We start from the raw sequence: 16717 nt of genomic DNA, 5'->3' as shown, positions 1-16717 counted from the left end.
AATTGTTTATTAAATAATTAAATAGTAAAAGCAAATGCTTACATTTAAATTATAATTTACAATATACAATCAATGTAACCTATTTATACTTACGTAAAAAAAGGAGGAAAACTGTATTGCCATGGCCATTCGATTTCTGCCATTATTATTAAATTATTCAAAAATTCATATAAAACATACAATGTTACAAGTAATTATATGTTTGAGATATTTATTAAACTTTTAACAAATTAGGAAGGAAAGTATTTATGAACATGAAACTTATCATATGCGCGTGACAGACTGGATGGGGGGTTGGCCACCTTATCATTCTGTCATTATTGTTTACTTATAATAGAAAATAGGTTGCAGAACATTATTCATTTATAAAAAAGAATAAGTAAATGTGAAATTAAATATCATCAAGGAAGTTGAAGATAATTGACGAAATAAACTGGGGATTTTAATAATGGTTTTCGATCGATTTATTGTGTACAGACTTGCTTCAAAAACAGCTGTCATACGAGTATTATGTCTTATTGTCTATTGAATTGAAAATTCATACAAATAGTGTAAATATATAAAAAACTGATTATAAAATACAATATAATGTAAATTTAACCTATAATAGTAGTATATATATTATGCAACTTGTTATAAAATTATTGGGACTCATATTATTCTTTAATAGCAATTATTTGCTTTTAAATTACTATACATAATTATATACTGATTTTGATAATATATTCCTTCAGTTTCAAAATCTCTGTATGGTTTTAAACTGGAATATGGATTCCATTCAAAATATGCACATTTTACATGATTGTCTAGAATTTCATTAAGTCTGATTTGCTCTTTTTCTGCTTCTGCTAAAGTATAAGATGTTAGAACAAATGGGCAGTTTTGTTCAGCTACTGTTTGCAAAGATTGCCTCCATGTATCTTTTTCTGATTTGACATCTTCACATTCATGAATTCCTGCATTGTAACCAATAATAAAATTTGGTTTTATATATGATACTTCATGACTGTAATTCTCATAAAGCATATCATACATATGAATTGAAATTTCTTTGTTGTTACACTGACAATATTTACAGAGATTCATTGACATAGAACCTAAAGACAGTTCAGGTCCTATTAATATTATTTTTATTGTTGTTATACTTGGTACCCAATGTAATAAAATTTCCCAAAGTGCTATGCCATCAATGTCTATCATATTGGCTGCAATAACATGAACAATGATACTATCATCTTCTAAAATATATTCTAATTTCTGTATTGCATAAAGAAATGTTAAAGGTCGTGTAAGATATTCAGAATTTATCATTCTTTCTTCATCTATAGATATTTGTACATTTCTTTCTGGCTCAGTATAATAATCTATAAAATCTTTCATATTTTGTGGTAAATTTATATAATCTGTATGATATGGTAGTTTTATTTCAGGTATTTTGCGTTTGTGCATTACTGAGATTACATCTAAGTTAAAGCATAATTTTATAAGATAACAAATGTTCTTATGCTTTGCATCATTTTTGTGCTTTGTGCAAAAACTGGCATTTGGACAATTAGAACAATTTTCAAGAATCTTTACATTTGGATCATGACATACAACACATGATCTAAGAAATTTAAACATTTCTTCTTCATAGTGTTCCAATTTTCTACCAATTGCTATTGCTACTAATAACATGAAATTCATTTTCACTTGAGCCCAGTTTTCTTTGTTATGGTTTTGTTTGTTATTCAAAAAGTTTGATATTTTGTTATCTTTTAAAACACAGCATATTGCATTACATAAATATTTGTGCTGTGGCCAATGTTCTTTTTGATGTTCCTTGGAGCAATAAGAAATCATTGTACAATTACCACATCTTTTTAAACAGATTCCATTGCCAAATTTTTTACAAATATGGCATGCATTTGGATAAAAGAAATAGTTATGTTTGTATATTATATAAATTTTTTACATGTTATAAACATTTTTTTCGTACAGCATGATGATGCATATAATAAAAAGCCATTATTAATAAAATTTTCCTCAGAAACTGTTCAAACGTTGTAATTATTGTCATCTCTTACATTTTTAATATCCGATGTATTTATCATAATATCTGTCTTGCATAGAATTGATAAAGTTTAAAGTGATAATCTTCATAAAAAATGTTTCACACGATAAATACTTATAAATAAATGAAGCAGTTTCACTGGTAAGTTATACACTACATTTGTTTATAATAAAAACAATACTTTTTATAAACAACAATTACATCGATGGCAATAATAAACATACTGTGTATATTTATTCAGTGTTGCCATCTACAGTAGGAATCCTAGAATTTCAGTGCACTTAAATATTTATCGTTTCGTTTTAAATGTTTGATAATTGGAAAACTTAAAATGAGAATTATCGAAATGTGTATATATTAAATTAAATATACAAGGAAACATATATTACAGTATTACAATATTTATAGGTATAAGGTATAGTTAATTGAAGTTAAATATATTCAATAGGTCTAACCTTAAAATTGTGTTGTCTGTTAATAAACGTCATAAATAGTATTTGACAATATAGCTTCTAAAAGTTTTAAGAAAAGAATTCTTATCGTTATATATTGTAACGGGGTTTATCAACAGTCTTTGTGTTTCGAAATAATAGTTTCTGTTTTTAATTTTTCCTAAAGTGGGGTTATCATATAAATACGAATAATGCCTCGATTGTTCATAACACATCTTCTACGTAGTTGTCACTGTGACAGATCGACATTTCATTTATTTTGTGGTGCTTTAATTACGTTACATAGCTCATTAAATTATCTGTTTACAGAGTTGTTAAAAATATGATTACTTTAAGAGGGAAGCTGAAGAAGGATAGTGATATAACAAACTCAAAAAACAAAGATTATAATAAACGTGTTTCTGTCCGTGATAAATTATTAATTAAAGAGGTATAATTACATAGGGATGTATGCAATCTTGAAAGTTTCAAAATAATGCCACTTTGACACTGGATCACAATTTTATTAAAATGTTTGAATCCTTTGATTTATTTAGGTTCAAGAGATGGAACAAACTTTACCTAGTACATGTCAAGTGAAATTCCACGATCCTCATTCTCTACATGAGTTTATGCTGTTGATAGTTCCTGATGAAGGATATTGGATTGGAGGTAGATTCGAGTTTCAGATTTATATATCTGAAGATTATAATATGGTTGTAAGTACATCATAGCTCGTAGTTCATAGCTTGTAACTAGTGTGGTGTTAAGAAAATATTTGTTGCAGCCACCAAAAGTTAAGTGCTTAACAAAATTATGGCATCCTAACATAAATGTGGATGGTGATGTGTGTCTTTCAATTTTAAGACAAAGTAGTATAGATGGGATGGGATGGGCACCAACCCGTAAGCTTAAAGATGTTATATGGGGCTTGAATTCTCTTTTTACTGTATGTCTTCAAAAATTAAGCTTTGTAATTGTTTCTGAACTTCCATTATCTCTCTATATTCTTTTCAGGATCTTTTAAATTTTGATGACCCTTTGAATAGAGATGCAGCTGACCTATTTATAAATGATAAGGAGTCCTTTCAAAATAAAGTTAAAGATTATGTGATACAGTATGCGAAAAGATGATTCGGATTAATGGATCATGTTATAAAAATATAATTGTACATTTATGGAACTAGGTTTTCATTTTGATGGAAATTTCCAATTTAATTTTAAAAAGTGCTTTTCATAAGTGATATCAACTAACTTGTGTTTAATATCATTTGCTACTAGTCTTCTTATTCCAGGGAGATTGAATCTGTTATTTTTCATTTCGTTAATCTCGTGCAACTTTTTTGAGTGTTACGATAATTCATTGCAGTTCAATTTACGTGTAATTAATGGTACAGGGAGTGAGGACAGAGCATGTCATGTGTACAATACCCCGATTCTTTTTATAGAGCATTAAAATGATAAAAGATCATAATTTGTAAATAAAGTCGATATTTAATGATAAAACGTCGTTTAACTATTTTAGCATTTATTGATGATTTTATTAGAATATAATCATCGTTTTTGTACAATTTCAAAGGATTTGGTTTGTACCTTGATTCGTTAAAATGTGATTTATCTTACGTTACATTCAAATACCGATCGATCGATTCTTTCCTTGTTACTCGTAGATCTTTGGAGCAACGTATGAGCAGACGGTAATATTCTGTTAAAATAATTAAAAGTAACAAATAAATAATAACAAAAAAGAGAGCAAGGAAAGAAGGTTCTTGTATTTCAGTTGTCTCCATTCTATTCTCATTTAATTCCCATTACTCTTCCTTACTCTCTAAGAGACTGACTAGATACGTGCGTGAAATTTTACAGTCACGTATAGGTAAAGAAAATTGGAAAATCGTCGCTTAATAGTATCTTATTCGTTAGAACGTGGTGAGCAGTTCTTCTTGTATGCTAGTCGATCTGATGAGTTTTTGCGTCGATCCTAATAGGCTTTCACTTGCCAGGTTTTGGCTATCAGATGCTATTTTCGACTTCTCTTCATGATACTCTTCATTATACTCTTTCAGTCTGTTGCCTAAGAACACAGCTCTTTCACGTTTCTTAATCATAAAGTCTGATGATTGTAACCACCTATGTTCATGGGTCTCTTCCACCAGTGGTCTTTTACTAAAATAAAAATAATACAATTAAAAACATCCTTTCAAATAAAAGAAAAATGAAAGCAAAGAACACTACAAACCCGGGTGCCCGTTTGAAGACCAACATAAGGAACCTTGTAGCTTCTTGACTCAACTCTTTAAACAAATATTCGAATCTGTATCTCACGAACAGAATATTCTGTCTGGTCTCATCAGGATCCTTGCCACGGAACGGCGAAATACCAGACAGAAGAACATACATCAAAACACCGACCATCCAAACGTCTGTTTGAGGATGAGCTGGTTCTTCATTGTATACTTCTGGCGCTCTATACTCTGGATGACCAGCCTTCGGTACTAAGGTGCCTAATTTACTGACCAATCGAGCAGATCCCATATCGACCAATTTAACTTGAACCGATCTAACGGTCGACATTACTATGTTATCAGGTTGAATGTCCAGGTGGCAGTATCCTCGCCAATGGAGGTACTGTAGACCATCCAGAATCTGAGTAATGACAACTGCTACGCAATTCTCAGTGTACTCGTGTCTACTCGAGAAATAAGTGAGAATATCAGCTCCTTGAAGTTTCTCCAGAATGAACACAGCGACTGGAGAACCTTGTGCCTTGTAGGCTGCCTCCAGCAAAGCTATCCTTTCGTGTCTCAACGAACGAAGAGCTTCGAACTCCCTGTTCACTTGTTTCTCCGTTTCTGTACGCAGCTCTAAGATCTTCGCTACTATCACACGGTCAGTGCTTTTATCAACACCTTTCACCACAGTGGAGAATTGACCTCTGGCGATCTCAGAGATAAAGCTGTACTTGCTACTGAGATTCGAATCGGTTGACCATTCGATAGGATGATCCTCGATGGAATAGTCCATGTGTGGTCTGTCTTCGTCAGGCATTATTATCTGGCCTGCTTCTGTCAATTCTTGAAGGTGCCTCATTGCTCGTGTGATCTGTACCTTTGGACAACCCGTTGGTCTAGTTTTGAATAATTTCGAAGGAATACTCATTTCGCTCCAACCGATACGATTTCGAGCCCCTAAACGGAAATTGTAGCTTGTGTCCGGTTTTAAATCTCTCATAAGGAAGAACTCGTGATCGATGTTCGAAGCGATATCTATCCATTCGATTCTATCGCCTTCTCTGTACTGCAGACTGTAGCACAATACTGGAGAATTGCCATCGTATTTCGGTTGTTTCCATCGTACAAGTATTTCTGTGTCTGACACGTCAGACATCTGGAAATATGTTTTTTACAAATTAGTGGATACTTTTTTGCTTGTTTTTAACCCCTTTGCATTCGCCGAGAAATTTTTACTTATCGTTGGACGACATATCTCTCGAGTTATTGTAACGTGAGATATTTCGTCTAAAGTATCGGGATAAAAATCTCGTTCGTAGATGCGAAAGGGTCCATCGAGGAATTTTAACAGGACTTTAACACGTTCAGAGATATGGGGCGGAAGTGGAAACCCTACAATCAGAAATCCTACACTTTTCAGGTAAAGAGTAGCTATATTTATATTTCTAAATGTATAAGAAGCCCAGAAAATTTGAATCAGGAATCGAACCCGCGAATTTCCGGTCGGTAAGTCAGAACTCTATGCGCAGTTAAAGCGCCCTCTTCATTTCCTGGCTATTATTATTTCTTTTAATTGTTATAGAGGCCACTACATGTATAATTAAATTATAAGTGTTATTTATTACGTGTACAAATTAATTTCGATATATCGTGGGTATTAAGGGACTTGGAAAATTTTTTTAAGAATTCAGTGCCTTTTCCACAAAGTCTCGACGGTTTCATCGCCCAAAAACCGCCATATTCTTTCATAGGGGGGGATTCCCCAGTTACCCGACAAATGAAAAAGGGTCATCGAAAGTAATAAAAATTATTTTCAGCATTCTCAAACGCAAGATGAAGAAATAAATGTTTTCCTCGGTATATTTTATACTTTAATATTATTTTATCCTCGGTATAAGTATACTTTACCTCAGGAGAATCAGGACTGGAAGGAACAACAGCTTCCACGAGTCTCGTTCTAACCACAGTCTGTCCCAAGGTGTTTCTCGCGACAACTTTGTAACTACCCACATCGTGTTCCTTCGTTGGATTGAAGCTAAGGATAGATCTACCATCTTCATCCTCGGTGACCGTTATTCTATTACTCTCTTGGATCATCAGATCGTTCTTGTACCATTGAATCATCGGTTTAGGACTTCCCACGGCTAAACACGCTATTTGAGCAGGTTTACCCTCTTCGATGGGTCTAATTTGGGGTTTTTCACGGAAGAACGGCAAGTGTCCTTCTTTCTTCGACTCCAACATCGCTTCTGCTTCCGCGTAACTGTCCAATCGCGTTCCTAATTCGTGCTTCAAGCGTCTCAAGGTGTAGGTATCCGGAGATCCGTATCTGCTGATCCTCGCTCGCCTCTCGTCGTCGATCTCCTCGTCCATGATGTCCGTGAAACGACGACGTTCTCGAATAATAGGCGTCTAGAATGATCGTACAACAACGAATTTGAAGCTGTGTCTAACGATTTGTGTTAGCAATTTCTTAATTACCCTCCAGTCGAAGTTCTCCTCGGCGATGGAACGAGAGAATCCAGGGCTGCGATTGCACGCAACCTTCATGTACTCGCGCAGACGAACGGGGAAGTCCGTGTCTCGAAGTTGGAGGAGATAGGTGTCTGGTCCATTTTGATAGCTGCGAATTTCCAAGTTTATTTATCGAAAATTTGTTCGTCTCTTTTTTTTTTTTCGACGAATACTCACTGGCTCTCGCTCTTAATAACTCCAATTTCGGTGTCAATCGGTTCTCTCGAGGGTATGTCAACGTCCCATGGTTTAGCTGGAGGTTTCGCGGTTGGTATGTATGGTCTGTCATCTGGTTCGGGTGTGTATCTTTCACCAGGTGGATAGACCATCTTGGATGGATGTTCGAAGGCTGAATTTAGCTTGCGTCGGCGGTACCATGTGCGGCAGGAAGCGTTGTTGTACCAGTCGCTGTAGATCATTTTCACATTTAGAATGGAAGTTTCGCGTGGATGTTAATAACGAGTCAGAGTACGCTAGAGTTTCAGGGCGATAGAGGTGAGAAAGAAGAGAGTTTAGGTCAGAGCAACAGAGGTGGTAAAAGAATAGAATTTGGGTCAGAGCGATAGAGGTGCGAAAAAAGAGTGTTTGGGACAGGCATTAATTTTTATAATAAATATCGTGGGATTTCGTTGAAAAGAATTTGGGTAAGAGTGATAGAGGTGAGAAAGAAGAGAATTTAGGTCAGAGTAACAGAGTTGAGAAAGAAGAGAATTTGGGTCAGATCAATAGAGGTGCAAAAAGAAGTGTTTGGGACAGGCATTAATTTTTATAATAAATATCATGGGATTTCGTCGAAAAGAATTTGGGTCAGAGTGATAGAGGTGAGAAAGAAGAGAATTTAGGTCAGAGTAACGGAGTTGAGAAAGAAGAGAATTTGGGTCAGATCAATAGAGGTGCGAAAAAAAAAGAATTTGTATCAGATCAATAGAAGTGCAAAAAAGAAGAATTTCGATCAGATCAACAGAGATGCAAAAAAGGAGAATTTGGGAGAGACACTAATTTGTGGCATCTCTACATAAAAAATGTCAAAATTTCTGTTTTTCAAAATTCATCCAACTAACCGGTACAGCTTGTAGTAATTCTTCAAGTTCTCCGACGGAATCTTGTACAAATCGAGGGAAGACCTATCGGCATAGTTGAGCCAAGGATGAGCAAGAGCAGCGGTCACGTCCATTCTCCTCTCGGTGTTGTACATCAATAAAGAACGAATGAAATCCCTAGCATCCTCTGAGATATTCACCCAACGATCGTCGAAATCCCATTTTCCCTCTCTGATCTTCATCAACGTCTCCCTGTCGTTGTTGCCTCTGAAAGGCGAGATTCCAGAGAGCAAGATGTAAGTGATTATACCAACGGACCACATGTCTGCGCCAAACGACACTCCCTCGTTGTTGGTCACTTCCGGTGCTATGTACTCAGGCATACCGTAGGCAAGGATCATTAATCTCGATTGAGAGATTCTTCTCGATAAACCGAAGTCGCAGATCTTCAGATCGTCGCCTCCTGTGTGCGAGATCAACAGATCTCCGAGCTGTGGATAGAAATATTTGGAAATTTTACGTTTTGTGCAACGTTTTTTACAGGGTGGCGTTTATTCACGTATCATTCAAAAATTGAATAACGATCGTTTCAAAATTTTCATTTCAAATTTTGAACATTTTGTATACTTCGTCATATGAAAAAAATAAGTTCCAAAATTTATGTTTGAAATTTTGAAAATTCAGCAATAACTTCCATTTTCTATACTTCATCGTATAAAAAAATAAATGCGAACAATTGAAAAGCAAAGAGTTCGGTCAATTTTCAAATGGTAAATCGACTTATGAGCCACCCTGTGGATTGATCAAACTGGTTAATCAACCGTCAGGCCAAGATGAGCGTAATGATTAGAATGCATGTACTCCAATCCCCAGAGTAATTGTCTAATGTAACCAGCGATGTCTGCTTCGGTGTAGAAGGCTTGTTTCGTCAGAGTGTCCGCAAGTTCTCCACCAGCAGCTCTGTTTATCGGTTAAGAAACATTCTTTCTCTTGTAACAATTTCAACGCTCTCGAGATAGGCGAATATCAACGAGAAAATTCAAACTGAAGAAAGTATTTAAAGGATACAATTCCATGATCAACGTGAGCGATATATCGGTCTCATAAGCGTCGTGCAGTCGCAGCAATTTCCTGTGGTTCATGTTGTTCATCACCTCCATCTCGTTGTACATATAAGGCCTGAGCTCTCCTCTTCCGTGCATCATCTTCGCCGCATAATTTCTACCTGTGCTCCTCTCCACAGCGTGATAAGTGACGCCTTGTGTGCCACGACCAAGCTCGTCACCAAGATCGTACAGATCGTCCAGAGGTTTGTCGTGACGTGGTCTAATGTCCGACTTCCTCCTGTACGTTCTGAATCCGTACTCGTGTTCGTTCTCTTCCACGTGCAGCATCACGGAACAGGAGATCGATCCAGCCACGTTTCTCGCGCTGATAGAGTACAGGCCTTCGTCCTTCACGATAGTGTCGCTGATCACGAGAACTGTCGTGTCCGGTTCGTTGAATTCGATCTGGGGAAGAAGAATCGCGATGCAAAGTGTGGAAGAAGAAAACATCTTCCTATTGTTAAAATTACGAAAGAAAATATGGCACACTAGGTCTGATTCGACAGAAAATTTAGTGGGTGTTTGTAGAGGCCGAGATAAAACGAAAATGAAGAATGAAAAAATCGCGTTTGAGGCTTCGTTCTTTAGTTATTAACGTTTGGAAATATCCCCGTATGCGAGCAACCCTTCATACACCAATGTAATTTTCTATACAGAGAGGTGCAGTAACGTAGGCGTGCAACGTGGTATTAAATCTTCCAGGATTATTCGTTTTTCGCGTGTTATTTTATATTGACCTAATAAATTACGATAACAGTAACTAACCCTTATTCTCGAAGAGGAGGTAAGAGGTTTCCAATCCTTGTACCATTTAATCTCCGGGAAAGGTACACCGGTGACTTTAGCCATCAACTGTCCAGTCCTCCTGACCATCACTATAGTCTCCTCCGGTCTCTGAATAAACGTTGGATACTCTGCAATCTGCAGATGAACCCTCTGTCTAGCTTCACCGTGTTCATTAGTAGCAACAGCCTCGTACATTCCTTCGTCCCTCTCGAGCATCCTATTAATGAACAAAGTGGCCTGACCATTTCTCGTGTAGCTCTGATCGTATCTACCGCCAGATTCTATCAGCTGATTGTTGAAGTAGTACGTCATCTTTGGCTTCGGATAGCCATAGACGAACCAGAACAGGCTGCAATTATGGTTCTTCACGCCGTACTGAGTGTCGTATTCCTGACGAAGGAATCTAGGCGCCTGAGCGTAATTATCGTGAGGTGGTCTCTCGATGTCGAAGTCTTTGGGGAAGTAAGGACTGGTCTCAGGCCGGAAATCGATGCCAGGAGGTAGATAGGGGAAGAATTTAGGCGGTTCTGGCTCTAATTTAGCGCGATAAGTCTGCGCGAACGGCGATGGATCGCTGATTCCGTATTTGTTCTCCACGCGAATACGGAATTTGTAGTCCCTGAAGGGCTCCAGGTTGCGGATGTCGCAGACGCAGCTGCGAATCCCAGTTCTAGCTGTGAACCAATCGCCGTCTGGTAGCTCGCACATCTCTACTTGGTACGTCACTGGAATTCGAGGACCAATGGGGATGGACGGTTTCCAGGACAACGTCAGATGACGATCCATCATCCTGCTGATGATTGGACGATCTGCCAATGGCAGAGGAACGCCTGATTTGCGATACTTATCGAAATCTGCGTATTGGTCTCCCAGTGCCTTCTTTGCTCTCGGTTCCAGTGCTGTTTCAACGATAAACAGACGATTGTACCACAAGATTTCGAAGTTAGAAATCGTGCTACATCTCTCACAATCAAGTTTCTCGATACTTACACTCGTAGATCAAGTCAGCAACGCAAGCATCTTCGCCATGAGGGTTCTTTATTCTCAGCATGTACGTGCCTGCGTCCAGTTCGTCCACATTGGCTATGACCAAGCGCAACAAACTGCCTTCTTGTTCAGTCCTGATCCTGTCAGTTTGCCACAGTTTCTCTCCGTTACGGAACCATTCGAAGTCAGGCTCAGGGTTGCCTGTGATGCAGGCTGTGAATTTAGCTGGCATTCCTTTGTAGACCTCGCAGTCACCGATTCTCTTCAAGAACGACGGAGGTTCTACCCTCTGCATTCTCTCTCTGAAACCAAAGAACGTAATTCAGTGAATTACTCAATATTGCTCCATCGAGAAGACAGCAAAGACTCAACTCACATTTTGTCTACCACGTCCAAATTAGCAACACACTCAGCCTCGCCTCCCTTGTTCACAGCTCTGCACTTGTAAGCTCCGGAATCGTCGTAGGTGCAGTCTTTCACGTACAAACAGCAAGCATCGCCGTCACGTTTGATCTTGTACTTCTCGTCGTTCGGCGAGATCGGTTTGTCGTTGGCGTACCAGGTGACATCGGGTCGCGGCACACCTGTGACACGTGCTAGGAACTTGGCGTCGAAACCGGGCAACTGTTGGAGATCCGTGAATTTCTGCATGAAGCCAGGAGATTGGTAGATCTTTCTAACGTTGGCTGTCGATTTCGTGGAGTCTTCGCCGAGCGGATTGGATATACGACACTCGTACACGCCAGCGTCTTTCGCTTCGCAAGGATTGATCTCCAGTTCGGTCTTTTTCCCGTCGCAAGACACTCTGAGGCGATCGGACGATTTCAGGGGAGAACCGTCCTTCGACCAGCTTACTTCTGGGATGGGATTTCCTGTGAAGGAAGCGGCTAGGTTCAGTGGTTGACCTTCTTCCACGTAGACGTCTCTCATAGGGTTCACGAAGCCGGGTTTCTCTTCTGGACGATCGGATTGCAGTTTACCGACTACTTCTACGGTTCCTTTGCAGTTGGAGGTGCCTTCCGTGTTGCCTGCTATCACTTGGTACTCTCCTGCGTCTTCCGGTGACGCGTTCTCAATTATCAAAGCTTGACTTCCGTCTGGTTGCTTGACCACCTTTATACGTTTTCCGTCCGGTATGATCTGCAGTAGTGTAGAGAAATGATCGAGTAAGGTCTCTTTAGATTTTCAAAAAAAAAATTAAGACCTTAATTTAGATTTTAATCTAATCTAAATTCCTTAGGATCATTCCTTACATTTAAATATTAAATACACAGGGTGAGTCATGAGAAATAGAGCAGCTAAATAGGATCGAAGTTAGGATCGAAGATAGAAGAAAATATGAAAGAAGAAATTTGTAGTATTCAAGGGGGAAAATATTGCACTATAAAATTATTTAATGTTCATCTAAGAAATGATCTTAAGTGATAGGTAAATGTTTCTGAACGAACCTCTTCGCCATTCTTGAACCACTGCAGCTGTGGTTGCGGTTTTCCAAGAAGTTTCACCTCCAGCTTCGCTGGGAATCCTTCCACCACGGTCAGTGGTTGAAGAGTGGTCACGAATTCCGGTCGTTTCTCTTTCTCTTCGACTTCCACCTTGGCAGAGCCAGTGGTTTCGCCCAGCGAGTTCGATACGACCATCGAGTACGTGCCAGCATCTTCCGGGCGGGCGTAATCGATCCTCAGACCGATCATACCGTTCGGCTCGTTCATGTAGTAGATTTCTTTCGAGTGTCTCAACGGTATACCGTCCTTGAACCATTGTACCTGCGGATTCGGGAAAGCTACCACTTGAGCTTCCAATTTCAGCGGCTGTCCAACGATCGCCTTTGTGTCCTCCAGTGGTTTCGTGAAGGATGGTCTTCTTCTTTGAGCTGAAATTACATTTCGTAGTCAGTTTCTAAACTCATCGGTATCTTCCTCAATGAGACATTTTATCGGGTGCTTTTCTAGTTAAAATTTCCAAATATTCCTCAGGAACTTTGTACACGCGACAAAGGTTACTTCAGGACGCTTACGGTGAAGGAAGTGTATCTTCAGAATTCTATATTCACAAATTACTGAAAAAATTAGAGACAACTGGAAGTCACCATGTTCAAGAATTTACAGAAAAGGGCACAAAAATGCTTGGATGTTGAATACCAATTTTCAACACCTTAATGCAAACAGTTAATGAGGAACGTTTGAGGCCTTTAGAAAACAATCACCCGGCACATAATTAGAACAGAGAACATACGTTTCACAGCTACAGCGCACAAAGAAGTCTGGTCACCAGTGGAATTGCTGATAACCAACTTGTAAGCTCCACAGTCTGTAGGTTTCACGCAGTCGATGGTCAGTTTAATGCTACCATCCGGAAGTGACTCGATCTTCACGTGATCGTCCGGAACGATCTTCTCTCCGTCTTTGAACCAAGCTATTTCAGGCATCGGGCTACCGTCTATCTTAGCCTTAAGCTCCAAACAATCACCCTCGTCAACTTCTGTCGATCTAGGCAGCATGTGTCCAAAGGAAGGCGTGATCATTAGCATGTTCACGTCGCAAGCAGTCTCAGCACTTCCGGCCACGTTGATAGCTTGAACCTTTACACATCCAACGTCGTTTTGTGAGAACGTCGTGACGGAATAAGTGCTGTCTACGATACCATCCACGTGTGTGGTAATTTTGTGGCGACTGTCTTCTTGGATCTCTTTGCCGTCCTTCAGCCAGGTCAATTTTGGCTTGGGAATACCTGTTACGCGAACCTTCAGCTCTAGCTCGTCGCGATCTTTGCAGCTCACGTTGGACAGGGTCGTGAGGAATTCTGGTATCTCGGCTGAAAAATTAGATCGTGTTATTGTGTAACATTTCTTGGATTTTCTCAAATAATTCTTGTACATTAGTAATGAAAATTGTGGTTATCGTTAGACTCACTATGCGGTGTTAGGTTTCCTTGTGCAGTAGCTTCTCCAAGATAATTCTTCGCTGTTACGGTATACGTCCCTTTATCCTCCACTTCGACGCTTTTGATAATGAGCCTGTATTTCCTGGCCCTCTTGTCTTCCTCGAAATCGAATCTTTCGTCTTTCTCCAGAATTGTGCCATCTTTGCTCCACGTGACGTCTGGTTTGGGATTTCCTTTGATGAAGGCCTCCCATACGAGAGAGTCTCCAACAGGCGCGACGACGTCCTTTAAATCTTGTATCTCGGGACGTAATAGGAGATTCAAGAAAGCCTGAGAATTTTAGTAATAATTGTGTTTAGGTTTGAAAATAGATTGTTTTTTTTTTTACGAATCGTTGCTTACGCTGGCTTCAGCTTCGCCGTATTTGTTCTTCAGCTTCAGCGTGTACTCGCCAGTGTCTTCTTTCGAGCATTTCGGTATGCTTAAAGTGACTGTCGATTCGGTTAGTTTGTCCGCTACTGGTTTATTCAGTACGTTGCACTTTATGCGGCTGTCGTCAACTGGGATTTCTTCACCTTTGAAGTACCTTTTTAAATTTATGCGAATTTAGAGAATTTTTTTTTCAAATTTGCAAGGAAGTTTATATGTATCTTTATATATTTTCATGAAAATTTATGTGATAGTTGACTGAAAAATATCCTTTTTATTGACAGTGATCCATGTTGAAGGGGTGAAAGCAACCCTCAAAGTTGAAGACGAAAGTATATATTTCCTAAAATATCTCGAGTGTTAAACGACTCAGAAAATTTTTTGGAAAATTGTCGAATTCAACCTTCTAAAAAGTTAAAAACTTGTCCCCTATTTTGATCCACACAGAAAGTTTCACATGGAAAAATATTAAAAGAAACGTGGAATATCAATAACTATACACCACATAAATTGCACCACAAACATCAAACAAGAGATCGATAATCTCCCTAATAGCTTAGAATTAAATAACAACATACATAATAATCCACATCGTGTGAAGCATAGAACAAAAGCAATCAATCTCGTTAAAAGTGACCTAATAAACCATCAAAAAACCGCTAAAAAACATACCATATCATGTCAGGAACAGGATCAGCAGTGAAGGTGGCCTTAAACTCTCCGGAGTTCCCTTTCGCGACGTCCACGTCGTTCAAAGGTTCGATGAACTTAGGTCTCCTCAAATCGTCCACGGTACCAACGGTCAAATATCCTTCCGTACTAGCTTCACCGAGTTTGTTCGAGAACATACACGTGTACACTCCCTCGTCCTCTAGAATAGCCTTGCTCAACTCCAACGTGAAGTTTTCTCCAGAGCTGGTGATCCTTATACGGTCCCCAGAACGAAGTGGTTTTCCATCCTTGAACCATTTCCCGTCAGCTCTCGGCAAAGACGTCGCTTGGATCTCGAACTTCACCGATTGAGTCTCGTAGATCGTTTTGTCGCTGATCGTCGATTTGAGGATGTGAGGAGGTGCTAAACGAAGAATCAACGGGTCAGAATTTTTCTTTTGAAAAAAGATTTTCAGGTGGGAAAGTCCGTTTCTATTGCCGTGCATCATCTAGTGCGTCGTTGCGTTTGCCACGTGCTGCTTTGTTATTTTATAATTCTTCCACGTCAAATGCTGGACAATTTCCTCCCTTTTCGTGCCTACAGAGTGTCTCAATTGCAATGGACATTTAAATTCTTTTTTCAGTCTCAATATTAGGGTAGATAATTTAGATGTCCGTTACTAGTGAAGCACCCTGTGTATTGTAGAATTTTTGTATGCCGTTAGTGGTAATTTGTGATTGTCCAGCATTTTTGTGCTCGCTTACCTGATCGAAAACGACGAAGATCTCTCTGGTCAGGTTCTGGACTAGTCACTGTTTTCTGGTATATACAAGCAGTAAGTGTCTGGATTGGGCACAGAAGCGCTAACAAAATTTAATACATTCCCTTGCGTGATATACAGAGAGCGGTGCGCGCAAAGTGTGACAATTGACGTTATCATTTTTTTACTTCGAGTGACTACATTCATAAAATTCATCTAAGCGTGAATTAAATTAACATTAACATAAAAAAATGATCATAAAATTTCCTTGCAATCTTCCTCCATAAAAATTTAAATTACACCAAAAAGTGGTGACAATTGTCAATATCACTTCTTTGATCATTTGCGACTATATTCGTCAAATTCATCTGAGTATGAATTAAACTTGCATACATACGTTAAAAAAGTATACAATTTCGTTAAAAAAAAAAAAAATGATTACCACAAAATTTCCTTGAAACCTTCATCCACAAAAATTTAAATTACACCGAAAAGTGTGCTCTCTAAATTTTGTCTAATAAAATTTTTCATATCGCCAATAATTTCGATAATATTAAACTGTCACACTTCACCTGCATCACCCTGTACATTTCACAGTTTTAGCACGATGACTCGTTTCTCGAAGAAAGAACGCAATTTACACACGACCCTCGAGAATGATTAAACCTGGTTGCACGCTTCTTAGGTAGATAACATGCAAGCAGACATACACGATGATGAATTAACGTGAAACGTGAAACTAAGAAACAGATACAAGGAGAAAACCATCATGCCCTTGCATCGAAGCGGGTGCTGGTGAAAGAAGAAACGCTTCCAATAATCGTGTCAGACCTCGAACTTCGTTC

General features: G+C 38.7%; 4 protein-coding genes across 4 annotated transcripts in view; 1 reads left to right on the top strand and 3 right to left on the bottom strand.

Moving 5' to 3' along the window:
* Positions 1-269, bottom strand: part of LOC108572958 (vacuolar protein-sorting-associated protein 25) — a 913-nt gene extending 644 nt beyond the window's left edge. Inside the window, exon 1 of the mRNA XM_017935305.1 lies at positions 94-269. Within this exon, the coding sequence (XP_017790794.1) occupies positions 94-143 (50 nt within the window). The 5' untranslated portion in view covers positions 144-269. The remainder of the gene's footprint in view (positions 1-93) is intronic.
* Positions 270-663: 394 nt separating this feature from the next.
* LOC108572864 lies at positions 664-1935 on the bottom strand (the record flags this gene model as incomplete). The annotated part of the gene is made up of 1 exon (XM_017935183.1): positions 664-1935. A coding segment is annotated over one exon (1272 nt), but the record flags the coding sequence as incomplete, so codon positions are not given.
* An 892-nt stretch (positions 1936-2827) lies between these two features.
* Positions 2828-3618, top strand: LOC108572975 (NEDD8-conjugating enzyme UBE2F-like). The gene is made up of 4 exons (XM_017935323.1): positions 2828-2935; positions 3042-3203; positions 3272-3433; positions 3502-3618. The coding sequence occupies exons 1-4, from the start codon at positions 2828-2830 to the stop codon at positions 3616-3618; spliced, it is 549 nt and encodes a 182-aa protein (XP_017790812.1).
* Positions 3619-4037: 419 nt separating this feature from the next.
* LOC108572991 (muscle M-line assembly protein unc-89) overlaps positions 4038-16717 on the bottom strand; it is a 42781-nt gene continuing 30101 nt past the window's right edge. Inside the window, exons 22-37 of the mRNA XM_017935339.1 lie at positions 15133-15535; positions 14434-14617; positions 14061-14361; positions 13384-13962; positions 12597-13021; positions 11525-12288; positions 11152-11450; positions 10141-11060; positions 9338-9780; positions 9091-9229; positions 8291-8760; positions 7407-7637; positions 7197-7338; positions 6624-7127; positions 4724-5871; positions 4038-4650 (exon numbers count right to left, since the gene is read on the bottom strand). Of these exons, the coding sequence (XP_017790828.1) occupies positions 4404-4650; positions 4724-5871; positions 6624-7127; positions 7197-7338; positions 7407-7637; positions 8291-8760; positions 9091-9229; positions 9338-9780; positions 10141-11060; positions 11152-11450; positions 11525-12288; positions 12597-13021; positions 13384-13962; positions 14061-14361; positions 14434-14617; positions 15133-15535 (7199 nt within the window). The 3' untranslated portion in view covers positions 4038-4403. The remainder of the gene's footprint in view (positions 4651-4723; positions 5872-6623; positions 7128-7196; positions 7339-7406; positions 7638-8290; positions 8761-9090; positions 9230-9337; positions 9781-10140; positions 11061-11151; positions 11451-11524; positions 12289-12596; positions 13022-13383; positions 13963-14060; positions 14362-14433; positions 14618-15132; positions 15536-16717) is intronic.

Source organism: Habropoda laboriosa, unplaced genomic scaffold (genome assembly GCF_001263275.1).
Source record: "Habropoda laboriosa isolate 0110345459 unplaced genomic scaffold, ASM126327v1 scaffold102, whole genome shotgun sequence".
NCBI lineage: Eukaryota > Metazoa > Arthropoda > Insecta > Hymenoptera > Apidae > Habropoda > Habropoda laboriosa.
This window is presented reverse-complemented; position numbering and strand designations above follow the sequence as displayed.

Bases quoted from the DNA above. Each gene is read 5' to 3' on its own strand.
- LOC108572975 (XM_017935323.1), top strand. From the start codon at position 2,828: ATGATTACTTTAAGAGGGAAGCTGAAGAAGGATAGTGATATAACAAAC. The intron at 3,204-3,271 runs GTAAGTACATCA...TATTTGTTGCAG, and splicing joins CTGAAGATTATAATATGGTT to CCACCAAAAGTTAAGTGCTT. The intron at 3,434-3,501 runs GTATGTCTTCAA...TATTCTTTTCAG, and splicing joins GCTTGAATTCTCTTTTTACT to GATCTTTTAAATTTTGATGA.